The sequence below is a fragment of the Oncorhynchus nerka genome, linkage group LG24 (genome assembly GCF_034236695.1).
Source record: "Oncorhynchus nerka isolate Pitt River linkage group LG24, Oner_Uvic_2.0, whole genome shotgun sequence".
Taxonomy (NCBI): domain Eukaryota; kingdom Metazoa; phylum Chordata; class Actinopteri; order Salmoniformes; family Salmonidae; genus Oncorhynchus; species Oncorhynchus nerka.
Genome location: NC_088419.1, coordinates 81,440,827 through 81,468,468, shown reverse-complemented (window position 1 = coordinate 81,468,468; position 27,642 = coordinate 81,440,827). Strand labels below are relative to the sequence as shown.

The following is a 27,642-nucleotide window of genomic DNA, read 5'->3' as shown; positions in this document are numbered from 1 at the left end:
TTTGAGTGAGATTGAGGGCATCAAGCTTAGATTGTAGGATGGCCGGGGTGTTAAGCATTTCCCAGTTTATGTCACCTAGCAGCACAAGCTCTGAAGATAGATGGAGGGCAATCACTTCTCATATGGTGTCCAGGGCACAGCTGGGGGCAGAGGGTGGTCTATAGCACGCGGCAATGGTGAGAGACTTGTTTCTGAGAAAAGGTGGATTTTTAAAAGAAGTAGCTCGAATTGTTTGGGTACAGACCTGTATAGTAAGATAGAACTTTGCAGGCTATCTCTGCAGTAGATTGCAACACCGCCCCCTTTGGCAGTTCTATCTTATTGGAAAATGTTATAGTTAGGGATGGAAATTTCAGGGTTTTTGGTGGCCTTCATCAGCCAGGAATCAGACACAGCTAGGACATCCAGGTTGGCAGAGTGTGCTAAAGCAGTGAATAAAACAAACTTAGGGAGGAGGCTTCTAATGTTAACATGCATGAAACCAAGGCTTTTACGGTTACAGAAGTCATCAAATGAGAGCACGTGGGGAGTAGGAGTGGAGCTAGGCACTGCAGGGCCAGGATTAACCTCTACATCACCAGAGGAAGAGAGGAGGAGTAGGATAAGGGTACGGCTAAAGCCTATCAGAAATGGTTGTCTAGTACGTTCGGAACAGAGAGTAAAGGGAGCAGGTTTCTAGGCGCGATAGGATAGGTTCAAGGCATATTTTTCAGACAAAGTTATGGTAGGATGTGAGTACATTGGAAGTAAACCTAGGCATTGAGTGATGATGAGAGAGATATTGTCTCTAGCGATGTTTAAACCAGGTGATGTCACCTCTAATGTGGGAGGTGGAACTAAATGGTTGGTTAAGGCATATTGAGCAGGGCTAGAGGCTCTACAGTGAATTAAGACAATAATCACAAGCCAGGACAGTAATGGACAAGGCATATTGATATTAGGGAGAGGCATGCGTAGCCGGGTGATCATAGGGGTCCAGTGAGTGGTTGGGCTGGCTGGAGACTCAGACATCTAGCATGCCGGGGCTAGCAGAAGGGCCTTAGAAGGACGTCTCGACGGAGGAAAGTCTATTTTAGCCTCCGCGTGGGGTGACGTTGACAGACCAGTTGTGATGGATTAGTGGGGTTCCGATGTAGCAGATGGGTCCAAGTCCAATTTGCAAAATAGGTATAGTGGCCCAAGAAATTGGCCGATGGATCTATTCAGCTAACAGGCCAATATGCTCTAGACAGCCAGCGGGTCGCGGATAGCAGCTAGCGGGCCGAGGCTAGCATCAGGGCATTCAGGGGACGTTGCGATGTAGGGGCCAATTGAGTATCCCCTCGAGCAGATTACGTCGTAGCCCAGTCGTGAAGGATCGGCGGGGTTCTGTGTCCCATACCGGCAGTAGAAGGGGTCCGGGTATTGTAGCCCAGGAGCGGCTGATGGGCCTCTTCAGCTAGCCGGGAGAGTGGGCCTAGCATTGGCTAGCTCCAGTCATTTTGGTGCTTGCTTCGGGACAGACGTTAGCCAGGAGTAGTCACTCGGATAGCAGCTAGCTAGCTGCGGTGATCCAGGTGAAAAGGTCCAGAGCTTGCGGTAGGAATCCGGGGATATGTAGAGAAAATAGGTCCGGTATGCTCTGGTTTGAGTCGCGTTGTACAAACTGGCGAGAGCTTCCCGAGCTAAAGGTTAGCTGATGACCGCTAGCAGTGGTTAGCTGACTACTAGCTAGTGAGCTGGCTAGCTTCTGTTGGGGGATTCCGGTTCCGAGGTAAATAAAAATACTTTAGAAAAAAACAGATCCACACCACATTGGATGAGGTGGGTTGCAGGAGAGTATTTTGAAGTTGAGGTTTAGAAAAATATAAAATTAGATATGCAAAGAAAAATATATAAAAAGATATATACATTGGACACGACAAGATGAAGGACAAAGATGTCTGACTGCTACGCCATCTTGTATACCAACCCTACCTTGTCACATCACAATTGATTGGCTCAAATACATTATGAAGGAAAGAAATTCGTCAAATGTACTTTTAACAAGGCTAACCTGTTAAATGAAATGCATTCCATACCTCATGAAGCTGGTTGATAGAATGCCAAAAGTGCGCAAAGATGTCATCAAGGCACATCAAGGCAAAGGGTGGCTAATTTATAGAATCTCAAAATGTAAAATATGTTTTGATTTGTTTATCACACATTCCACAGTTAGGCTCTTCTTACATATAGTAATGTAACCAACAATTTATTTGTCATTCTTTTTTTCCCTCTTCCCTCATTTTTAGTCACTACATGATTCTAATGTGTTATTTCATAGTTTTGATATCTTCACTATTATTCTACAATGTAAAAAATAGGACCTATCAAAGGTTTGGTGTGTGGGTGTTACCACAATTGACTATTAATACACAGAATAATATAAAGACTTCTATGAAGGATTGTGACCCACAACAACGGGCGGGCGGTACTAGGAATTCTACATTTTTGTCAACAGATGCTTACACTCACTCACCCTACCCCTCCCAAACAAACACCTCTGCCCCTCTCTACCCTTCCACACATAGATCGATCTCAGATCGTTATGTTGGATACAGGGTTAGCACCGTTCCATCATGATAGGAAAAAATACCTAGATATTTTCATTTTAAGTGTATATCCTACATCTGCGCAAAATTAAAGACTATCGCTATGTCACTCCTGCTCGCAGACACACATGGGCTCTGGTATTTGCAACCATTTTTCTTACTCACTCACTTTATGGACGCTATAGTCTCCTTTTAATGTGATGTCTAGAATTTGAGCTAGGTAGACAGAAAATACTCTGAAAACTCAATTGCTAAAGACCTTGTTGAAAAATCCAGTATGCGGTTCTTGGTAACGGTCGGACGGCTCACGATAAGAGGCAGGGAGTGTGTTGTGTGCCTCCAGTCAAGTTGATTTATGCATTTTCATCGATATTTGATATAACATTGAGCTTCAACCAATGCATACTATAAATACACCGTTTGTTACACATACCTGTAGACATGGCATTTTATGAGATGCCCGGTACACCAATAGGCATGTACATACATACTGTACAGAGGCATGCAGTATGCAGAGCAGTACACGGCCAGCCCTGAACCTCATAATATTTACAGCTACGCTCATTAGTCTCTCACTCAGACTCTGTCAGTTATACCCCCTAATCTCAACAACCCCAACCCAGCCCAAACCCCAGCCCTGATGTCTAATTCCCAGGATGCTAGACATTTACTTTACCACAGCATAATACATGCAAACAGTAGTTATATTGTAGATCTTTCTCATTGATTTTTCTGCCTCTTCCCAATCTGTTGCTGTCTATCCCTCTCCCCTTTGTTATTTTGGTGTGTGGAATATTTGCAATATAATTAATCTTATACATTCATAGATGCAGATCTTAAAAGAGAGAGAGGCATGTAGTATATGTTGTTATTTCCCACCTTGCTTTAGCTTTGCATTCCCTCTCTCGCTTCCTGTGTTTTGGTCTTTTGTCTGGTGATTTGTGCTCACAGCGCCAGACTAACTCATTACTACAGCAGAGCATACAGCCAGTCAGTCAGCGTGGCTTTGGCATCAGCAGAACAACTATAGCTCATTCAGCTCATTTACTGAGAGAAGGAGAGATAGGAAGAATGAGAGAGATGGGTGCCGTCTCCCTCCTCCTCCGCTTTCTCTTTTTCCTCCTCCCCCTCCTATACACAAGCTCTGCTGACTGAGAAAGCTGTTACTTTCTGCCTCATCTCTTGTTCTGTTCCGGATGGCCTGTGTCTCCTGGTCTCTGCCCCAGGCTGGGAGGAGTGGAGCTGAGTTGGCAAGGACACAAACACTTTGGATTGGATAGTATAGGGCCAAAGAAGGGTACTCTAACGCAGTGTTATCCCATCACCATTTCCTTTGTTTCGCTGGATTCACAGTAGTTCACTGAAAGGTCATTCAGATTGATGAAACAATATCCAGTGTGATTTGTATTATTGGAAGATCATCTCCAGTATGTCTATGTTTCCTATATTATACCTATCCATCACATGTATCATGTTGGCCCCTTCTGCAGTTTATTACCAAATGAGCTTTTTGTGATTATAGTTATGAGCTATAATGATGCAGCCTGACAGAGATATATGACTAATCTATATGCATATGATTTATGTATTGCTCCAGCTGGGAGATACAGAGCCAGAAAGGTCCAGGCATATACATTGTGCAGTAACCACATAAAAAAAAGTGGTTGTAGGCCAGAGAAATTAATCAATAGGTTCCACTTGGATGCTTTTTTAATGACTTGACCTGCAGGGTCATGAGGGGTGGTGCTGTGGGGGCAACGAGAGAGGTACACAAAGACTGAAAAAGGTCAGAGGTCAAAGATCTGTAAGATTTAGGTGTCTCTGCTTTATCCACTGTCCTGGAACTCTAGGCAATTGGAGGTGCGATAGGCATATCACAGTGACTGAGTTGCATTCTAGGATTGTGGTGTATCCAGTTGGCAGTTATCTCTGCTAACCCTGGGACTGAGAGCGAGAGAGAGTGAGTGAGTCAGTCAGTCAGTTGGGCCAAGCCATAAATCTCATTACCATATATTACCTCTTGGCCCTAGTTCCTGACTGGACTGGAGGACATCTCTGCTAATGTATTCTGTTGGATTTTCCATCACCGCAGCACCGTTTTTTCTCTTATTTATCCCTGGCTTATTCAACATCCCTCCTACACGCATTAAAAGCAGTGGTGCCAAATTATTTTTGATTAATTACAACTTTCACCTCCCTCCACCCTGCTACAACATTCATCTCCCACCACCCTGCTACTACATTAATCTCCCACCACCCTGCTACAACATTCATCTCCCACCACCCTGCTACAACATTCATCTCCCACCACCCTGCTACTACATTCATCTCCCACCACCCTGCTACAACATTCATCTCCCACCACCCTGCTACAACATTCATCTCCCACCACCCTGCTACTACATACATCTCCCACCACCCTGCTACAACATTCATCTCCCACCACCCTGCTACTACATACATCTCCCACCACCCTGCTACAACATTCATCTCCCACCACCCTGCTACAACATTCATCTCCCACCACCCTGCTACTACATACATCTCCCACCACCCTGCTACAACATTCATCTCCCACCACCCTGCTACTACATACATCTCCCACCACCCTGCTACTACATTCATCTCCCACCACCCTGCTACAACATTCATCTCCCACCACCCTGCTACTACATTCATCTCCCACCACCCTGCTACAACATTCATCTCCCACCACCCTGCTACAACATTCATCTCCCACCACCCTGCTACAACATTCATCTCCCACCACCCTGCTACTACATTCATCTCCCACCACCCTGCTACAACATTCATCTCCCACCACCCTGCTACTACATACATCTCCCACCACCCTGCTACAACATTCATCTCCCACCACCCTGCTACTACATTCATCTCCCACCACCCTGCTACAACATTCATCTCCCACCACCCTGCTACTACATTCATCTCCCACCACCCTGCTACAACATTCATCTCCCACCACCCTGCTACAACATTCATCTCCCACCACCCTGCTACTACATTCATCTCCCACCACCCTGCTACAACATTCATCTCCCACCACCCTGCTACAACATTCATCTCCCACCACCCTGCTACTACATTCATCTCCCACCACCCTGCTACTACATACATCTCCCACCACCCTGCTACAACATTCATCTCCCACCACCCTGCTACAACATTCATCTCCCACCACCCTGCTACAACATTCATCTCCCACCACCCTGCTACAACATTCATCTCCCACCACCCTGCTACAACATTCATCTCCCACCACCCTGCTACAACATTCATCTCACACCACCCTGCTACTACATTCATCTCCCACCACCCTGCTACAACATTCATCTCCCACCACCCTGCTACAACATTCATCTCCCACCACCCTGCTACAACATTCATCTCCCACCACCCTGCTACAACATTCAACTCCCACCACCCTGCTACAACATTCATCTCCCACCACCCTGCTACAACATTCATCTCCCACCACCCTGCTACTACATTCATCTCCCACCACCCTGCTACATCATTCATCTCCCACCACCCTGCTACTACATTCATCTCCCACCACCCTGCTACTACATTCATCTCCCACCACCCTGCTACAACATTCATCTCCCACCACCCTGCTACAACATTCATCTCCCACCACGCTGCTACTACATACATCTCCCACCACCCTGCTACAACATTCATCTCCCACCACCCTGCTACTACATTCATCTCCCACCACCCTGCTACAACATTCATCTCCCACCACCCTGCTACAACATTCATCTCCCACCACCCTGCTACAACATTCATCTCCCACCACCCTGCTACTACATTCATCTCCCACCACCCTGCTACAACATTCATCTCCCACCACCCTGCTACAACATTCATCTCCCACCACCCTGCTACTACATTTATCTCCCACCACCCTGCTACAACATTCATCTCCCACCACCCTGCTACAACATTCATCTCCCACCACCCTGCTACAACATTCATCTCCCACCACCCTGCTACTACATTCATCTCCCACCACCCTGCTACAACATTCATCTCCCACCACCCTGCTACAACATTCATCTCCCACCACCCTGCTACTACATTCATCTCCCACCACCCTGCTACAACATTCATCTCCCACCACCCTGCTACAACATTCATCTCCCACCACCCTGCTACTACATTCATCTCCCACCACCCTGCTACTACATACATCTCCCACCACCCTGCTACAACATTCATCTCACACCACCCTGCTACAACATTCATCTCCCACCACCCTGCTACTACATTCATCTCCCACCACCCTGCTACTACATTCATCTCCCACCACCCTGCTACTACATTCATCTCCCACCACCCTGCTACTACATTCATCTCCCACCACCCTGCTACTACATTCATCTCCCACCACCCTGCTACTACATTCATCTCCCACCACCCTGCTACAGCCTATATTTTTCCCACGTATTGTGTTGTATTATTTTAAAACGTATATCTACTCTCCCGGCTTCATCTGTTCCACCTCTCATCTTCTCTCACCTTTGAAAAAAATCATCTGTTCCCACATATCTTCCCTTACAATTACCTTACGTCTCCTTCCTCTTATTCCTCCTCTATTCTCTCACCTCCTTCTCTCACCTTTCTCCTCTCCTATCTTCCTCTTACCCCTCCATCCTCCATGCTCCATCTCCCTATCTTCTTTCTCTTTCCCACCGCTCTCACAGCTCCCTCTTCTCTCCTGAGTCAGTTTCTTTCCTCCTACCATCTCTTCTCTCCTGTCAGTTTCTTTCCTCCTACCATCTCTTCTCTCCTGTCAGTTTATTTCCTCCTACCACCTCTTCTCTCCTGTCAGTTTCCTTCCTCCCCCATCTCTTCTCTCCTGTCAGTTTCCTTCCTCCCCCATCTCCTCTCTCCTGAGTCAGTTTCTTTCCTCCCCCATCTCCTCTCTCCTGAGTCCGTTTCTTTCCTCCCCCATCTCCTCTCTCCTGAGTCCGTTTCTTTCCTCCTACCATCTCCTCTCTCCTGAGTCAGTTGCTTTCCTCCTACCATCTCTTCTCTCCTGAGTCAGTTTCTTTCCTCCTACCATCTCTTCTCTCCTGAGTCAGTTTCTTTCCTCCTACCATCTCTTCTCTCCTGAGTCAGTTTCTTTCCTCCCCCATCTCCTCTCTCCTGAGTCAGTTGCTTTCCTCCCCCATCTCCTCTCTCCTGAGTCAGTTTCTTTCCTCCCCCATCTCTTCTCTCCCAAATCCATTGCTTTCCTCCCCCATCTCCTCTCTCCTGAGTCAGTTTCTTTCCTCCCCCATCTCCTCTCTCCTGAGTCAGTTTCTTTCCTCCCCCATCTCCTCTCTCCCGAGTCAGTTTCTTTCCTCCCCCATCTCCTCTCTCCCGAGTCCGTTGCTTTCCTCCCACCATCTATTCTCTCCTCCCTCCTGAATCAGTTGCTTTCCTCCCACCGTCTCTTCTCTCCTCTCTCCTGAATCAGTTGCTTTCCTCCCACCGTCTATTCTCTCCTCCCTCCTGAATCAGTTGCTTTCCTCCCACCGTCTCTTCTCTCCTCTCTCCTGAATCAGTTGCTTTCCTCCCACCGTCTATTCTCTCCTCCCTCCTGAATCAGTTGCTTTCCTCCCACCGTCTCTTCTCTCCTCTCTCCTGAATCAGTTGCTTTCTTCCCACCGTCTCTTCTCTCCTCTCTCCTGAATCAGTGGCTTTCTTCCCACCGTCTCTTATCTCCTCTCTCCTGAATCAGTGGCTTTCCTCCCACCGTCTATTCTCTCCTCTCTCCTGAATCAGTTGCTTTCCTCCCACCGTCTCTTCTCTCCTCTCTCCTGAATCAGTGGCTTTCCTCCCACCGTCTATTCTCTCCTCTCTTCCGAGTCAGTTGCTTACCTCTCACCTGAGTCAGTTGCTTACCTCCCACCATTTATTCTCTCCTCTCTCCTGAATCCATTGCTTTCCTCCCACCATCTCTCCTCTCTCCTGAATCAGTTGCTTTCCTCCCACCGTCTATTCTCTCCTCTCTTCCTTGTCAGTTTGTTTCCTCCCACCGTCTATTCTCTCCTCTCTCCTGAATCCATTGCTTTCCTCCCACCATCTCTCCTCTCTCCTGAATCAGTTGCTTACCTCCCACCGTCTATTCTCTCCTCTCACCTGAGTCAGTTGCTTACCTCCCACCATTTATTCTCTCCTCTCTCCTGAATCAGTTGCTTACCTCCCACCGTCTATTCTCTCCTCTCACCTGAGTCAGTTGCTTACCTCCCACCGTCTATTCTCTCCTCTCTCCTGAATCAGTTGCTTTCCTCCCACCGTCTATAATCTCCTCTCTTCCTTGTCAGTTGGTTTCCTCCCACCGTCTATTCTCTCCTCTCTCCTGAATCAGTTGCTTGCCTCCCACCGTCTATTCTCTCCTCTCTCCTGAATCAGTTGCTTTCCTCCCACCATCTCTCCTCTCTCCTGAATCAGTTGCTTACCTCCCACCGTCTATTCTCTCCTCTCACCTGAGTCAGTTGCTTACCTCCCACCATCTCTTCTCTCCTCTCTCCTGAGTCAGTTGCTTTCCTCCCACCATCTCTTCTCTCCTCTCTCCTGAGTCAGTTGCTTTCTTCCTACCATTTCTTCTCTCCTCTCTCCTGAATCCGTTGCTTTCCTCCCACCATCTCTCCTCTCTCCTGAATCAGTTGCTTACCTCCCACCGTCTATTCTCTCCTCTCTCCTGAATCAGTTGCTTTCCTCCCACCGTCTATTCTCTCCTCTCACCTGAGTCAGTTGCTTACCTCCCACCATCTCTTCTCTCCTCTCTCCTGAATCTGTTGCTTTCCTCCCACCATCTCTCCTCTCTCCTGAATCAGTTGCTTACCTCCCACCGTCTCTTCTCTCCTCTCTCCTGAGTCAGTTGCTTTCTTCCTACCATTTCTTCTCTCCTCTCTCCTGAATCCGTTGCTTTCCTCCCACCATCTCTTCTCTCCTCTCTCCTGAATCAGTTGCTTACCTCCCACCGTCTATTCTCTCCTCTCTCCTGAATCAGTTGCTTTCCTCCCACCGTCTATTCTCTCCTCTCTTCCTTGTCAGTTGGTTTCCTCCCACCGTCTATTCTCTCCTCTCTCCTGAATCAGTTGCTTTCCTCCCACCATCTCTCCTCTCTCCTGAATCAGTTGCTTACCTCCCACCGTCTATTCTCTCCTCTCACCTGAGTCAGTTGCTTACCTCCCACCATCTCTTCTCTCCTCTCTCCTGAGTCAGTTGGTTTCCTCCCACCGTCTCTTCTCTCCTCTCTCCTGAGTCAGTTGGTTTCCTCCCACCGTCTATTCTCTCCTCTCTCCTGAATCAGTTGCTTTCCTCCCACCATCTCTCCTCTCTCCTGAATCAGTTGCTTACCTCCCACCGTCTATTCTCTCCTCTCACCTGAGTCAGTTGCTTACCTCCCACCATCTCTTCTCTCTCCTCTCTCCTGAGTCAGTTGCTTTCCTCCCACCATCTCTTCTCTCCTCTCTCCTGAGTCAGTTGCTTGCCTCCTTCCATCTCTTCTCTCCTGAGTCAGATGCTTTCCTCCCACCATCTCTTCTCTCCTGACTCAGATGCTTTCCTCCCACCATCTCTTCTCTCCTGACTCAGTTGCTTTCCTCCCACCATCTCTTCTCTCCTGACTCAGATGCTTTCCTCCCACCATCTCTTCTCTCCCCTCTCCTGTATCAATAAAGTATTATTATTTTCCATAGGCCCACCTGCGCTCGATGGACGTGAAGATCCTGCACCAGCTGCTGGCGGTGCACGAGGGGATCGAGGCATGTAAGTGGCTCCTGGAGGAGCGCGGCACCCTGACCAGCCGCTGCAGCAGTCTGACCAGCAGCCAGTACAGCCTGGGAGAGGGCCCTGGAGGAGACACCTGGAGGGGCAGCTGGAGCAGCCTGCAGGACCCCCTCAACGACAAGCTGGATAACATCTCTATAGGCAGTTATCTGGACACCCTTGCTGATGACATGGACGAGTACGGCCCTTCTAGTTCTGAGTCTGTGCTGTGTTCTACTCCACTGGGGACTGTGACGCCCACTCGGACCGGGGCAGGGACAGGGGCTGGGGCAGTGCCTGGGGCAGGGGCTGGGAGAGTTTCTGGAGCTGGAGAAGGGTCAGTGGCTATGGCAGGGGTTGGGGCTGGAGCTGGGGTAGGACAAGGCACAGGGGGCAAGGTAGTTGTTGATCCTGGCTCTCCCCAAGTCAAGCCAGACGTCCCAAATAAGGAGTCTTCCATTTGGATTAAGGCCACAGAGGCAGTGAAAGGAACCACCATCACCAAGAATACCAAGGACCCCTGCCAAACCCACCAGCCCAGTAAGAGCAACGGCACCCTGGATAAAGCAGTCAGGCAAGCACAAGGACCTACTGATTCAGCCCGGGTCTGCCTGGCTGAAAAGCTGGGGAAAAGCCAGAGCCCCAAACTCAAACCCTATAAGAATGGCAAGATAGACGTAGATGCCTGCAAGATGAACGGCAAGATGCACCTGGGGTATGATGCCCACTGGCGATGGGTGCAGTCGCAGGACGATGTGACATTTCTATGAGGTGGATATATTACACCACTTCCTTCTAAAAAATGCTGGGTTAAAATCAACCCAATTTGGGTTATTTGGTTACGAAGTGCTGGGTAAATGTTGGACAGTACACACGCTGGGTTATTTTGACCCAGCCAGTTAGGTTGTGTGAATATCCTAGCATGTTGGGTTGTGATTACCCAAACATGGGTTCATTTAACCATCAATTAGGTTATATTCATTTTCATGCTGGGTTGAACAGCTCTTTTAATATGTAATCCATAGGTTATTTTTATTTTTTTATTTTCAGGAGGTGTGTGGGTTTCAGATAGTTATTTTTCGCCACCAGTGAAAATAAATGTAATTATTGTTCATAATCTTAAATACAGAGCTAATTTTCATTAAAGAAAATACACATTTCATATTCTAATGTATTATTAATAACAATTTTGTACGTATTGTTACATAGTGGTAAGTATACCAACATTGGGTTTTGCATAGGCTTTTAAGGAACTCTTAGACTTTTGTAAGCTTCATGAAATCTACTAAAGTGTCAGTGTACAACCTTAACCTTCTGATATCAGAACAGATAAACCGGAATCATGTTTACTCTCACGGGTGGCCAAAAATAACTATATGAAACCACGGCCCTACCTACTGTAGTCGCGCTTCCAGTCTTCTGACCTGACCACTGGGTCTCAATAACCCAGCATCAATAACCCAGCAACAACAACAACTCAACCTTGCTCTTTTTAAAGAAAACAACCCAACTAAGTGAACCAATGCCTGCAACCTAGCAGTTGGGTCATCTAAACAACCCAGTATTTCTTTCGTAAAGACACTTTTCCCCCTCCCATGTAACGACCCTACCGGTCAAATATTAAGAGAGAGGTTGATTGCACATATTATACAAACGTCTACCATTTCCATGGTATAAGATATCAGGTGTGAAGGAGAACACAGCATCATTACATTATGTTCTATTCACTCTAAATGTGGCTGCACTAACTTTCTAAAACATTGATGTCAGTATTATATTGGGGATGAAGCATAGTGTTGATATTTTTCTGAACCAAGTTTGTTTTTGACATGTTTATCCTCCTTTCCTCTCTCTATGCATTGTAACATACAGTACCAGAGAAAATGAACAATTTTCCAACAGAAAAAAATATATTTGTTACAATCACTCGCATCTATAGAACTTAGTTTGCCCTCACAACTCCATGTCAAAATGATTGTAACACACTATAGATGGCGGAACTGTTCTCATACATACTGTAGGTTTGTGTACCATCATAGTATGGTAAGAGCATATAGAATGTTCCTACTGTTTGCGCACGTGTGCTATTGTCGATGTCCTACTACCTACAGTACTTAACCAGTCAATGCAATTTGTATAATCAGTGAATCGCAATACAATTAATCTGTGCATCGGGTACTTCTGTGGGTGGATGTCGTATAAAAATGTCTCTATGGCTGAGTGTTATTATTGTCTCTTTTTTAACTGTACACTATTTTTGTTTCATTTGGACAGCAGTTGATGTGATTGGTGTCATCCTAAACTATTATGCCTGTACCTCCAGTCCCAAGATGACTGCACTGTTCTTCTGATAATCCTGATCGTTTAAATGACTGATTCTGTCCTCTGCTGTCCGTGTCTTAATGAGTCCAACCATCTCTGATCTTTCACTCAGTGTTGAGTGGTGTGAACTTGTTAGTTATTTGGGTGGGTGAAAATTGCATGTCATGTGCTGAATGCTTTATTGGTGAAAATTATCAAGAAAAATGTGTGAAAAACTTGATACAATCATGGGAGAAGAAAAGCAATATTCCCTCTGAGCCTTTGTATTCAGTTATAAACAACCCTCTCTCACACAGAATTGTCACCACTGAAAACTAATAATGCCTGGACATTCCAAGGCAGGGGTTGCCAGGATGACAGAGAGGGTGAGAGAGAGGGAGAGAGAGCACGTGTGTAAGTACATGTGTGTGTGTGAGTGGCCTGCTGTGCACAGGTACTTTGTCAGATACTAAGTCCCAAAGGGCTATTCTTCACTATAACCTCCCATTTGTCATATTAACTCTGGGAGAACAATGCACTGCACGCCATTATATAAGGCATATGTATTGCGAATGTTATCAGATGTCATTACATTACCCAGAGCAACTTACAGGAGCAATTAGGGTTGAGTGCCTTGCTTAAGGGCACATCAACAGATTTTTCACCTAGTTGGCCCTTAACCACTAGGATACCTGCCGCCGCATTCAACCACGTTAGTGTAACACATCAGATGATGATGGACTGTTTTCAGTTGAATTACGTTAGGATTTCCCTTAGTGATGTTTTGGATTATGTATACTCACGCCTTACGACCTTGTTACAAGCTGACTGTCTTAGTTCTGTTGTTTTAGGGTGTCTGTCTCTGTGTGATGTCTTTGCCTGCATGTCTTCAGTTCTGTACCACTCAGCACTCCTATCAGAGCAGCATTTTTAATCTGTTTCAGATGAGTTCTCACTTCCAGACCTAAGCTACATTACAACCCTCCACCCACCCCTCCCTGTCTCCTCACACCCTCTCCTCCTCCCCTTTCAAACTGCACTGTGGCTTTTTCTCTTTCTCCACCTCCTTTTGTCATCCTGTTTTCCACCAGCACAATGACTTGCTGGAAACATACATTCAGTGCCAACGTGTACGTTTAGTGCACGTCTACTCACGGGCCATGGTACAATAAGGATGACAATGGGGAAACAATGACCGTAACCCAGTTCCTGGGGATGGAGAGGGGGATCTGTGCCAGAACTGGTGTCCAGCTGTATGCTTGCCCATTTACAGTCCCATCCACACTGCATCACTTAAATATGTCCCTATCCCCTTTTCTCTCTCTTTCTCTCTCTCTTTCACTCTCACTCTCTCATTTCAATTCAATTTAAGGGATTTATTGGCAAGGGAAACATATGTTAACATTGCCAAAGCAAGTGAAGTAGATAATCAACTAAATTTAAATAAACAATAAACATGTACAGTAAACATTACACTCACAAAAGTTTCAAAATAATAAATACATGGCCTCACGAGTAGTGCAGTGGTCTAACACACTGCACCACAGTTGCTAGCTGTGACACTAGAGATCCTGGTTTGAGTCCAGACTCTGTCTCAGCCGGCCGCGACTGGGAGGCCCATGGGGTTGCTCACAATTGGCCTAGCGTCGTCCGGGTTAGGGGAGGGTTTGGCCGGCAGGGATGTCCTTGTCCCATCGCGCTCTAGCGACTCCTGTGGCGGGCTGGGTACATGCACGCTGACACGGTCGCCAGGTGTACGTTGTTTCCTCCGACACATTGGTGTGGCTGGCTTCCGGGTTAAGCAGGCATTGTGTCAAGAAGCAGTGTGGCTTGGTTGGGTTGTGTTTCGGAGGATGCACGGCTCTCGACCTTTGTCTCTCTCGAGTCTGTACGGGAGTTGCAGCGATGAGACAAGACTGTAACTACCAATTGGATACCACGTAATTGGGGAGAAAAAGGGCTAAAAGTTTTTTTTAAATATAAAAAAGAATAAAAGAATAATGACATTACAAATGTCATATTATAAGCAAATAGTTCAAGTACCAAAGGGAAAATAAATAAACATAAATATGCGTTGTATTTACAATGGTATATGTTCTTCACTGGTTGCCCTTGTGGCAACAGGTCACAAATCCTGCTGCTGTGATGGTACGCTGTGGTATTTCACCCATCTGTGTAATCTGAGGGAAATATGTGTCTCTAATATGGTCATACATTGGACAGGAGGTTAGGAAGTGCAGCTCAGTTTCCACTTCATTTTGTGGGCCGTGTGCACATAGCCTGTCTTCTCTTGAGAGCCAGGTCTGCCTTCTGCGGCCTTTCTCAATAGCAAGGCTATGCTCACTGAGTGTGTACATAGTCAAAGCTTTCCTTCATTTTTGGTCAGTCATAGTGGTCAGGGATTCTGCCACTGTGTACTCGCTGTTTAGAGCAAATAGCATTCTAGTTTGCTCAGTTTTTTAATAAATTCTTTCCACTGTGTCAAGTAATTCTCTTTTTGTTTTCTCATGATTTGGTTTAGTCTAATTGTGTTGCTGTCTTGGGGCTCTGTTTGTGTTTGTGAACAGAGTCCCAGGACCAACATGTCTCTCTCTCTCTCTCTGTCTCTCTCTCTCTCTATGGTAAAAATAGAATGTGCATGCCAGTAGGTAAAGTAGAAGACCGTCCGTAGTTAGATGATGGATGCTCCGTGATGTAGCCTTTAGTGTTCTAAAGCTCTTCTGTTAAGACTCCTAATGCTTTCATTTAACAGATGGGTTGGCTAATAGTAAGTCATGGCATGCCAGTGTTTCCCTTAGCCAGCACAAACAGAGGAGACACATTCTTAATGCAGGAGACCTTGATCATCAAACATGTCCGATCATATATACATACTTTATATTTTCCTAATGGTTTAACTCACATCACAGACTGAGCTATACATTTTTTATACATTTTAGTGAAGACAAGATCCACTGTAATAATCTATATGTAGGCCTGTAAGAATCTGGAATGAGAAAAATAGTTCTCAAGAAGTATCAGTAGAACTCACAAATATTGGTTTGGCATAATATGAACTTGGTCACTGTCGTAATATGAACTTGGTCACTGTCATAATATAAACTTGGTCACTGTCACAATATGAACGTGGTCACTGTCATAATATAATCTTGGTCACTGTCATAATATGAATGTGGTCACTGTCATAATATATACTTGGTCACTGTCATAATATAAACTTGGTCACTGTCATAATATAAACTTGGTCACTGTCACAATATGAACGTGGTCACTGTCATAATATAATCTTGGTCACTGTCATAATATGAATGTGGTCACTGTCATAATATATACTTGGTCACTGTCATAATATAAACTTGGTCACTGTCATAATATAAACTTGGTCACTGTCATATGAATGTGGTCACTGTCATAATATATACTTGGTCACTGTCATAATATGAACTTGGTCACTGTCATAATATAATCTTGGTCACTGTCATAATATGAATGTGGTCACTGTCATAATATATACTTGGTCACTGTCATAATATAAACTTGGTCACTGTCATAATATAAACTTGGTCACTGTCATAATATAAACTTGGTCACTGTCATAATATATACTTGGTCACTGTCATAATATAAACTTGGTCACTGTCATAATATAAACTTGGTCACTGTCATAATATAAACTTGGTCACTGTCATAATATATACTTGGTCACTGTCATAATATAAACTTGGTCACTGTCATAATATAAACTTGGTCACTGTCATAATATAAACTTGGTCACTGTCATAATATAAACTTGGTCACTGTCATAATATGAGCTTGGTCACTGTCATAATATGAATGTGGTCACTGTCATAATATAAACTTGGTCACTGTCATAATATGAATTTGTCCACTGTCATAATATAAACTTGGTCACTGTCATAATTTAAACTTGGTCACTGTCATAATATGAGCTTGGTCACTGTCATAATATAAACTTGGTCACTGTCATAATATGACCTTGGTCACTGTCATAATATAAACTTGGTCACTGTCATAATATGAGCTTGGTCACTGTCATAATATAAACTTGGTCACTGTCATAATATGACCTTGGTCACTGTCATAATATAAACATGGTCACTGTCATAATATGAGCTTGGTCACTGTCATAATATGACCTTGGTCACTGTCATAATATAAACTTGGTCACTGTCATAATATGACCTTGGTCACTGTCATAATATAAACATGGTCACTGTCATAATATGACCTTGGTCACTGTCATAATATGACCTTGGTCACTGTCATAATATATACTTGGTCACTGTCATAATATAAACTTGGTCACTGTCATAATATAAACTTGGTCACTGTCATAATATGAACGTGGTCACTGTCATAATATATACTTGGTCACTGTCATAATATAAACTTGGTCACTGTCATAATATGAATGTGGTCACTGTCATAATATATACTTGGTCACTGTCATAATATAAACTTGGTCACTGTCATAATATGAATGTGGTCACTGTCATAATATATACTTGGTCACTGTCATAATATAAACTTGGTCACTGTCATAATATAAACTTGGTCACTGTCATAATATGAGCTTGGTCACTGTCATAATATATACTTGGTCACTGTCATAATATAAACTTGGTCACTGTCATAATATAAACTTGGTCACTGTCATAATATGAGCTTGGTCACTGTCATAATATGAATTTGGTCACTGTCATAATATGAACTTGGTCACTGTCATAATATGAGCTTGGTCACTGTCATAATATGAGCTTTGTCACTGTCATAATATGAGCTTGGTCACTGTCATAATATGAGCTTGGTCACTGTCATAATATGAGCTTGGTCACTGTCATAATATGAGCTTGGTCACTGTCATAATATATACTTGGTCACTGTCATAATATAAACTTGGTCACTGTCATAATATAAACTTGGTCACTGTCATAATATGAATTTGGTCACTGTCATAATATAAACTTGGTCACTGTCATAATATAAACTTGGTCACTGTCATAATATGAGCTTGGTCACTGTCATAATATGAGCTTTGTCACTGTCATAATATGAGCTTGGTCACTGTCATAATATGAGCTTGGTCACTGTCATAATATGACCTTGGTCACTGTCATAATATAAACTTGGTCACTGTCATAATATGACCTTGGTCACTGTCATAATATGACCTTGGTCACTGTCATAATATAAACTTGGTCACTGTCATAATATGAATTTGGTCACTGTCATAATATAAACTTGGTCACTGTCATAATATAAACTTGGTCACTGTCATAATATAAGCTTGGTCACTGTCATAATATAAACTTGGTCACTGTCATAATATAAGCTTGGTCACTGTCATAATATGAACTTGGTCACTGTCATAATATAAACATGGTCACTGTCATAATATGAGCTTGGTCACTGTCATAATATAAACATGGTCACTGTCATAATATGAGCTTGGTCACTCATGATTTGAACTTGGTCACTGTCATGATATAAACTTGGTCACTGTCATAATATGAACTTGGTCACTGTCATAATATGAACTTGGTCACTGTCATAATATAAACATGGTCACTGTCATAATATAAGCTTGGTCACTGTCATAATATGAACTTGGTCACTGTCATAATATAAACATGGTCACTGTCATAATATGAGCTTGGTCACTCATGATTTGAACTTGGTCACTGTCATGATATAAACTTGGTCACTGTCATAATATGAACTTGGTCACTGATGGTAATCTATAACTGAAGCGTGTTTGTATTTTATTATCAGATGCCCAGTATATGATGTTTGCTCATCAGATGTCCAGTGTGATGTTTGTTTTGAAGACAGGTGCCAAATACTCATCATCTGTTTGAACCGCAGACAAACAGAGCATGATTTTACGGAGTAATGGATATCCACTCAGTAACCATGGCAATGATCCAAACCAGGTTTTACATATTGACATTAGAATGTCAGTGGCTGTAAAGACTTTGCATATTGACTTTGTACTACTAAACAAGGCAATGCTGTCATTCCAAAATGCACAATATATTACAGAAATATTCCCTATCCCACCTAGGGAAAGAGTAGAACAGTAATGTAGTTATGAAATTACCAGACCTAATGTATGTCATAAGGGAATCTTTCAAACAGTAGCCTTGCAGCATCAGGCTGCATATTTTCCACATTCTGGATTAGAAAGCCAGGCACACGCTCTATAGCAAGCTGAGACACACTAAAGAGGCTTTTGGCAGCTCATTGATAGCCAAATGGTGGCTAATGCTGGGGCCCCTGTTGGAGTGGCTTGAGGAAAGTTGGCTTATTATGTTTCCATGGATTTGAGGGCCGGAATTGGGGGTACGGAGCGGTGTGTGGAGGCAGGGAGTTGAAAGCAGCTTCCGCTTCCAATATTTCCTGCTGTTCTGTTCCCAGAATGCATTACCCTCAGCATTGACATGGGTTTCTAAGCACATGACAGGGTCCTCAAAGAAAGCATCCGGTAAGAACAGGCTTTTCTCTTTCTCTCTTGTTTGTTGCCAGTCCGCTATGTGTGTTGTGTTCATATCTTGAACACAGAGAATTGGAAGTGAAATAAGGCCACTGTGATCAAATGATAGTGTATTACATTTACTCCAGAACTGAAAACCGACATTTACTATGCGGGGAGGGAGTCAAGTCATTGAGACTGACTAAAAGCACTGGATCTTGCAAATTTACATATTTTGCTTTGTGTGGTACAAGTTTTTAATTGTGATGCAATGTTTTACAGGAAGAAGCTATTTATTTTGTGTGTATATTATTGAGATGTACATCTAATGATTGACATGTGCATTGATGTTGAGTATTATATGCAGTATGCAAATGTGTAGCTTACGGAAGTGATTGATTAAATATATTTTCATGTTACACTAACGTCTTTGTTATCTCTAACACAACATTTAGCTGAAATAAAAGTCACAGAATGTTATGTATGAAAGCAAATGAAACCCAGAAGTATCAGCGGTTTCACCTCCCTGTTCCCTAAAGGGCTGTCTTTGGCCGTATTTCAAATATTTCTCTACAAAGAAAGCAAACAATGTACTCAGGAGAGATAGAGATCCTCCCCAGCCTGTCTTCATTAGCAGTTGTGTTATTCTCTTGTAACCCACAAGGAGCCATCGTTCCACCTTGAGATGTGTCCGTATTGCATTTATTGTGGCGTTGGGTTTAGTGCTAACTGCCCGTTATCCTTGATGTACTGTTATTGTATAGGCCTAGCTGTGTTTCTCTATAACCACTATTCCAATTGGGTTCTCTTTCAGAGAGCCTGGTGTACATGTTCTAATCAATACCCTCCAACCAGCCCGGTCCTCCCTCCTTGCTACTTCCCAGCAAACCTATTAGCACTTCACATTATATGACAACCATTTATCAACTCTCTTTCCAGAGGGTTGAAACTGCTGAAAATGCTCTGTGCCATAGCCTTCAGGTCCATTGGCTCTACTCTAGTTATAATCATACAATTAGGTACTTTTGTGATCCATAGTATGACCATCTTAAAACAATCCCTCCCCCGCTAGACTTTTAGAGGTTAAAGAGAGAAATGTAACCACATTGTAGAAAAACAAAGCATATGACTGACTGGCCATTTGGCTGCATGATGCTAGCTGGTTCTGGTGTCAGTTTCAGGGCCATTGATTTTTACTATTTGGAGACAGATCGGTTATGTCTGAATCTGATAATGTGTGGTATAACAAATGCACAGACTAAACACGTATGGATTGTGTTGACGTCTGCGTGTTAGCAGACTCTAACCACAGTGGTGGGTAGTGGACACAGATTCTTGTGAGGCTGTAAAAGAACAAAGGAACAGTGGGGAGGAGAGCTTACTACAGCACAGGGCTGGACAACATCAGGACAGGGTGGAGTTCCACCACAGAGGACAGCACAGGGCTGGACAACATCAGGACAGGGTGGAGTTCCAGCACAGGGCTGGACAACATCAGGACAGGGTGGAGTTCCACCACAGAGGACAGCACAGGGCTGGACAACATCAGGACAGGGTGGAGTTCCACCACAGAGGACAGCACAGGGCTGGACAACATCAGGACAGGGTGGAGTTCCACCACAGAGGACAGCACAGGGCTGGACAACATCAGGACAGGGTGGAGTTCCACCACAGAGGACAGCACAGGGCTGGACAACATCAGGACAGGGTGGAGTTCCACCACAGAGGACAGCACAGGGCTGGACAACATCAGGACAGGGTGGAGTTCCACCACAGAGGACAGCACAGGGCTGGACAACATCAGGACAGGGTGGAGTTCCACCACAGAGGACAGCACAGGGCTGGACAACATCAGGACAGGGTGGAGTTCCACCACAGAGGACAGCACAGGGCTGGACAACATCAGAACAGGGTGGAGTTCCACCACAGAGGACAGCACAGGGCTGGATAACATCAGGACAGGGTGGAGTTCCACCACAGAGGACAGCACAGGGCTGGACAACATCAGGACAGGGTGGAGTTCCACCACAGAGGACAGCACAGGGCTGGACAACATCAGGACAGGGTGGAGTTCCACCACAGAGGACAGCACAGGGCTGGACAACATCAGGACAGGGTGGAGTTCCACCACAGAGGACAGCACAGGGCTGGACAACATCAGAACAGGGTGGAGTTCCACCACAGAGGACAGCACAGGGCTGGACAACATCAGGACAGGGTGGAGTTCCACCACAGAGGACAGCACAGGGCTGGACAACATCAGGACAGGGTGGAGTTCCACCACAGAGGACAGCACAGGGCTGGATAACATCAGGACAGGGTGGAGTTCCACCACAGAGGACAGCACAGGGCTGGACAACATCAGGACAGGGTGGAGTTCCACCACAGAGGCTGCACAGCAGGAGGTAGGTGAGATCCAACAATCATATAAAAATGTTGTTTAACACAGATCAACAACAGATGAGCCTTCTGGTCTCTGTAAAATAAAAGCTTGTCGTCATACTATATGTAGAGCAAGACAATGGAACAGCCGAAACCCTCAGTTTGTCCATGGTGCTCTTCTGCCATAGTTTGTACAATGGACAAAAACACAGCTTAATAATAGCATTTTGTGAGACACAACATGCTCTGTATTCACTGACACACCCCAATGTTTTTGTTTCACCAGATCCTGAGGAGATGGTTCTCTTGGATGTGTGTGGCTCGTTTGGTTTATGGTTATAATGGTCCACACAGGCAGACCACAATCCACACTAGACCACCAATCTCCTGGAATCTCTGTCCATGTCAGGAGAATAGCAGCCCCAAACTGTTTCATATTACCTTGAATCTGAGGATAGTAACATTTATTGTTTTGAAACTTCTGTATGGGTAATGTTTACTGTCAATTTTATTGTTTATTTCACTTTTGTATATTTACCTCACTTGCTTTGGCAATGTTAACACATGTTTCCCATGCCAATAAAGCCCCTTGAATTGAATTGAATTGAATAGTAACACCACAAGCCACCTCTTACAGCACTGCCTTGGGGAGACAGGACCATAAACCAGGGTAGTGGAGAATAACTTGATGGTTACAGACAGAGCTTTGTTTTGGACGAACTGTGTGTGGAAACCCTACTGTATCCTCTCTCTGAGACCAAACCCTAAACCTGTGTGGCCTGCCTCCCAGTCTCTCACATTCATATTCTGCTCTCAAACCACAGTGACAGAAAAGAAAACTCCGCTCTATCTGGAGTCTGGCACACGTGTTGTTTTGCTCTGCCTTTAAATGAAGCAGTATCACACTAAGAGCCACATTCTTGTAATATTTTCATATTTACAGTATATTTCTCCTGGTTTGTCCGCAGTGAGTACTCTCTCTCCACATCCTGGAATGCAGCTATAGTTATCATATTATTGGGTTAGCAGTGTGGTGTGTATGTGTGTGTGTGTTACTCTGGGGGAAGCCTCTCTATGGGATTCGTGAAGTAAACAAAGGGGCCAAAATAGGCCACAGTGTTCCCACAAAGTGATGCAATCAGACGTGGGTAGAGGTTAGAGGCAGAACCCAAGGGGGAGTTGTTGTTCAATCTCTACCGCTACCCAACCCCATAATATGGTTTCCAAACAAGCTCATCGGTTTTATGTTATAGTGTACCGTGCACGCATGTGTCTGTGGGGATTAATTCTGTCTCTCCCATAGTATCACATATGAGAGTGACAACGGGCCTCCAAGGTTATACACATGACACATCCCATGTGAGTGAGTAATGTGTGCAAAGCTGTCATCAAGGCAAAGGGTGGCTATTTGAAGAATCTCAAATATAAAATATATTTTGATTTGTTTAACACTTTTTTGGTTTCTACATGATTCCATGTGTTATTTCATAGATTTGATATCTTCACTATTATTCTACAATGTAGAAAATAGTACAAATTGAAGAAAAACCTTTGACTCAGTAGGTGTTCTAAACTTTTTCATCAGTAGTGTACATTTTAAAGTGAACAATCTGAGTCTCAGCATCATTCTGTATTTGTGGAATTTCATTTCATGTGAAGTCTGTCAAACTGACACCCAAAATCAACTGTCCACTGTCATCCACTGAGTAGGAAGTTATGACTTCAAGCATCCACTACCACTCGATACTTTCATAAATATCCATTATTTAATGCTTAGTGTGTCCATGTCCTGTTTGTTATAGAGTTGTCAGTTGGATTTAGAATCCATAGTTTAAAAAAGTATAATTCCACTCACAAAACAAATCTGCCTGTCACGTACGTGTGGAGAGACGGACCACGGTGCAGCGGATGTTGAGTTCCACATAACTTATTAATAAAGTGAAACTTAGCAAAAACAATAAATCAATAAACTAACAACGAAACGTGACTACGTGGTGCACATGCACAAAACACAAAATAATATCCCACAAAGTCAGGTGGGAAAAATGCTACCTAAATATGATCCCCAAGAGACAACGATTACCAGCTGCCTCTAATTGGGAATCATACAAATCACCAACATAGAAATAATAAACTAGAACCCCACATAGAAATAATAAACTAGAATACCACCCAGTCACGCCCTTACCTACTATACCATAGAGAAACAAAGGCTCTCTATGGTCAGGGCGTGACAGTACCCCCCCAAAGGTGCGGACTCCGGACGCAAAACCTGAAACCAAATGGGGAGGGTGATTAGTGTCGGTGGCGGCTCTGGGGCCGCCAGACCCCGGATCTGACCATGGCGCTGGGCTGAACGACGTGCCCGTACTGGGTATCAGCGCAGAGAAGGGCTCTGGCCCTGGAACTGGGTTGAACGCTGAGCCCGGACTGGGCACTGGCCTTGGAGCTGTCAGATGGAGGCTCCGGCCTTGGAGCTGGGCTGGTCACCGGCACTGAGGAAGGTTCCGGCCTTGGAGCGGGACTAGACGCCGTGTCTGGACTTGACATCTTTGCAGAGGAAGACTCCTGCCATGGAGCGGGACTGGATGCCGTGCCTGGACTGGGCACCGGCGCAGAGGAAGGCTCCCGGCCTTGGAGCGGGACTGGATGCCGTGCCTGGACTGGACATCGGCGCAGAGGAAGGATCCTGCAATGGAGCGGGACTGGATGCCGTGCCTGGACTGGACATCGGCGCAGAGGAAGGCTCCTGCAATGGAGCGGGACTGGACGCCGTGCCTGGACTGGGCACCGGTGCAGAAGGTTCCGGACTGTGGACCGTCGTAGGAGGTCCCGGACTGGGCACCGGTGCAGAAGGTCCCGGACTGGGCACCGGTGCAGAAGGTCCCGGACTGTGGACCGTCGTAGGAGGTTCCGGACTGGGCACCGTTGTTGGAGGTTCCGGACTGTGGACCGTCGTAGGAGGTTCCCGGACTGTGGACCGTCGTAGGAGGTTCCGGACTGTGGACCGTCGCAGGAGGTTCCGGACTGTGGACCTTCGCAGGAGGTTCCGGACTGTGGACCTTCGCAGGAGGTTCCGGACTGTGGACCGTCGCAGGAGGTTCCGGACTGTGGACCTTCGCAGGAGGTTCCGGACTGTGGACCGTCGCAGGAGGTTCCGGACTGTGGACCGTCGCAGGAGGTTCCGGACTGTGGACCGTCGCAGGAGGTTCCGGACTGTGGACCGTCGCAGGAGGTTCCGGACTGTGGACCGTCGCAGGAGGTTCCGGACTGTGGACCGTCGCTGGAGGTTCCGGACTGTGGACCGTCGCTGGAGGTTCCGGACTGTGGACCGTCGCTGGAGGTTCCGGACTGTGGACCGTCGCTGGAGGTTCCGGACTGTGGACCGTCGTTGGAGGTTCCGGACTGTGGACCGTCGTAGGAGGTTCCGGACTGTGGACCGTCGTAGGAGGTTCCGGACTGTGGACCGTCGTAGGAGGTTCCGGACTGTGGACCGTCGTAGGAGGTTCCGGACTGTGGACCGTCTCAGGAGGTTCCGGACTGTGAACTGTCGCCGGAAGCTCTGGACTGTGAACCGTCGCCGGAAACTCTGGACTGTGAACCGCCGCCGGAAGCTCTGGACTGGGAAACCTCGCTGGCGGCTCTGAACTGTGAATACGCACTGGAGGCCTAATGCGTGGAGCCGGCACAGGTGGCACCGGACTGGTGACACGCACTTAAGGGCGGGTGCGAGGAGCTGGCACAGGACGTTCTGGACTGTGGAGGTGTACTGGTGACCTGGTGCGTGAAGCCGGCACAGATTTTACCAGACTGATAGCACTCTCCTCAGGACGAGTACGGAGAGCTGACTCAAGTGGCATTAAACTGATAACATGCTCCTTAGGGCAAATGTCCTGCATCCTCCACCAAATCAACAACTCTCTCCATTCTTTCTCCTCCAATATCTCCATCCACTCACTGACGGTCTCTGACGCTCTCCGTTCACTCTCCTCCAGTTTCTCCCTCTTCTCCCAGACTGGCTCTGGTTCACTCCTCGGCTCCGCCGACAGCTCCATGTGCCTCCCCCAAAAAATGTATTGGGGTTTCTGTGGCCTTGGTCCCTGGCGTCGTCGCTGTCCTTCCATGCTCATTGGCGACTCCCGCCAAGGAATGTCCTCCCAAGTCCAAAACTTCCTTACCTCCTTTTCAAGCTGCTTGGTCCTTTGTTGGTGGGATATTCTGTCACGTCCGTGTGGAGGCACAGCAGATGTTGAGTTCCATATAATTGATTAATAAAGTGAAATTTAGCAAAAACAATGAATCAATAAACTAACAACAAAACGTGACTATGTGGTGCACATGCACAAAACACAAAATAATATCCCGCAAACTAAGGTGGCAAAAATGCTACCTAATTTTGATGCCCAATTTTTTACCTTTATTTAACTAGGCAAGTCAGAACAAATTCTTATTTTCAATGACGACCTAGGAACAGTGGATTAACTGACTTGTTAAGGGGCAGAACAACAAATATGTACCTTGTCAGCTCGGGGATTTGAACTTGCAACCTTTCAGTTACAAGCCCAACGCTCTAACCCCTAGGCTACCCTGCCTCCCCAGAGACAACGATTACCTGCTGCCTCTAATTGGGAATGAAAAGAATCACCAACATAGAAATAATAAACTAGAATACCCCACACTCACTCACCTACTACACCATAGAGAAACAAAGGCTCCATATGGTCAGGGCGTGACACTGCCGTGCAATGACAGGCTGCTCTGTTAACAAACAACGGCTCCCTTGGCAGAGGTGGCGTAAAATGCTACTTTTATTAAAAACTACAGATTTCAGCTCCCAAAGAAAGGCTTGCAGTTACACAGGACAAATATAGGTACACGGTACATATTAAAGAATGGACATTTTTCATGTACAGACTGATAGTGACTCGATGTAGTTGGAGGTACACTCCACCAACACTCAACTCCATTGAGATGTATATCGTGGAGTGGAGTTCTCTCAGCTTGGGTAACACCTGCAAGTCTGCGTTCAATTTGGCTCAAAGGTCTCATATCAGTTGCATTGAAGTTCTTGGTTCATAATCTGAATCAGTTTTGATTTCATTCATCATTGATCGCTAACATTGAATATTTAAATGTACCTTCAGCATCTTGACTTTATAGTGTCATACAGGTACAATACATTGATAAAAGTGCATTCGGACAGTATTCAGACCCCTTGACTTTTTCCACATTTTGTTACGTTACGACCCATTACGGATGCAGGCAATGAGGCACTGATCTCTGAGATCTTGCTTGAAGACAGCAGAGGTGTATTTAGAGGGCAAGTTGGTTAGGATGATATCTATGAGGGTGCCCGTGTTTACGGCTTTGGGGAGGTACCTGGTAGGTTCATTGATAATTAGTGTGAGATTGAGGGCATCAAGCTTAGATTGTAGGATGGCTGGGGTGTTAAGCATGTTCCAGTTTAGGTCGCCTAGCAGCACCAGCTCTGAAGATAGATGGAGGGCAATCACTTCTCATATGGTGTCAGGGCACAGCTGGGGGCAGAGGGTGGTCTATAGCAGGCGGAAACGGTGAGAGACTTGTTTTTAGAAATGGTTTGGGTACAGACCTGGATAGTAGGACAGAACTCTGCAGGCTATCTTTGCAGTAGATTGCAACACCGCCCCCTTTGGCAGTTCTATCTTGTCTGAAAATGTTGTAGTTATGGATGAAAATTTCAGAATTTTTGGTGGTCTTCCTAAGCCAGGATTCAGACACAGCTAGAACATCCGGGTTGGCAGAGTGTGCTAAAGCAGTGAATACAACAAACTTATGGAGGCTTTTAATGTTAACATGCATGAAACCAAGGTTATTACAGTTACAGAAGTCATCAAAAGAGAGCGCCTGGGGAATAGGAGTGGAGCTAGGCACTGCAGGGCCTGGATTCACCTCTACATCACCAGAGGAACAGAGGAGGAGTAGGATAAGGGTACGGCTAAAAGCAATGAGAATTGGTCGTCTAGAACGTCTGGAACAAAGAGTAAAAGGAGGTTTCTGGGGGCGATGAAATAGCTTCAAGGTAAAATGTACAGACAAAGGTATGGTAGGATGTGAATACAGTGGAGG

The 27,642-nt window shown here is 45.5% G+C and overlaps 2 protein-coding genes across 2 annotated transcripts in view; both read left to right on the top strand.

Annotated features, from left to right (window-relative positions):
* Nucleotides 1-12,741, top strand: part of LOC115108651 (leucine rich adaptor protein 1-like) — a 38,642-nt gene extending 25,901 nt beyond the window's left edge. Inside the window, exon 2 of the mRNA XM_029633231.2 lies at nucleotides 10,289-12,741. Within this exon, the coding sequence (XP_029489091.2) occupies nucleotides 10,289-11,128 (840 nt within the window). The 3' untranslated portion in view covers nucleotides 11,129-12,741. The remainder of the gene's footprint in view (nucleotides 1-10,288) is intronic.
* Nucleotides 12,742-13,000: 259 nt separating this feature from the next.
* On the top strand, nucleotides 13,001-22,133 carry LOC115108773 (uncharacterized transmembrane protein DDB_G0289901-like). Its single transcript, XM_029633385.2, has 3 exons — nucleotides 13,001-13,045; nucleotides 20,505-21,557; nucleotides 21,821-22,133. Exons 1-3 carry the CDS (start codon nucleotides 13,001-13,003, stop codon nucleotides 22,025-22,027), a joined length of 1,305 nt encoding a protein of 434 aa, XP_029489245.2. The 3' UTR covers nucleotides 22,028-22,133.
* Nucleotides 22,134-27,642: the final 5,509 nt, after the last annotated feature.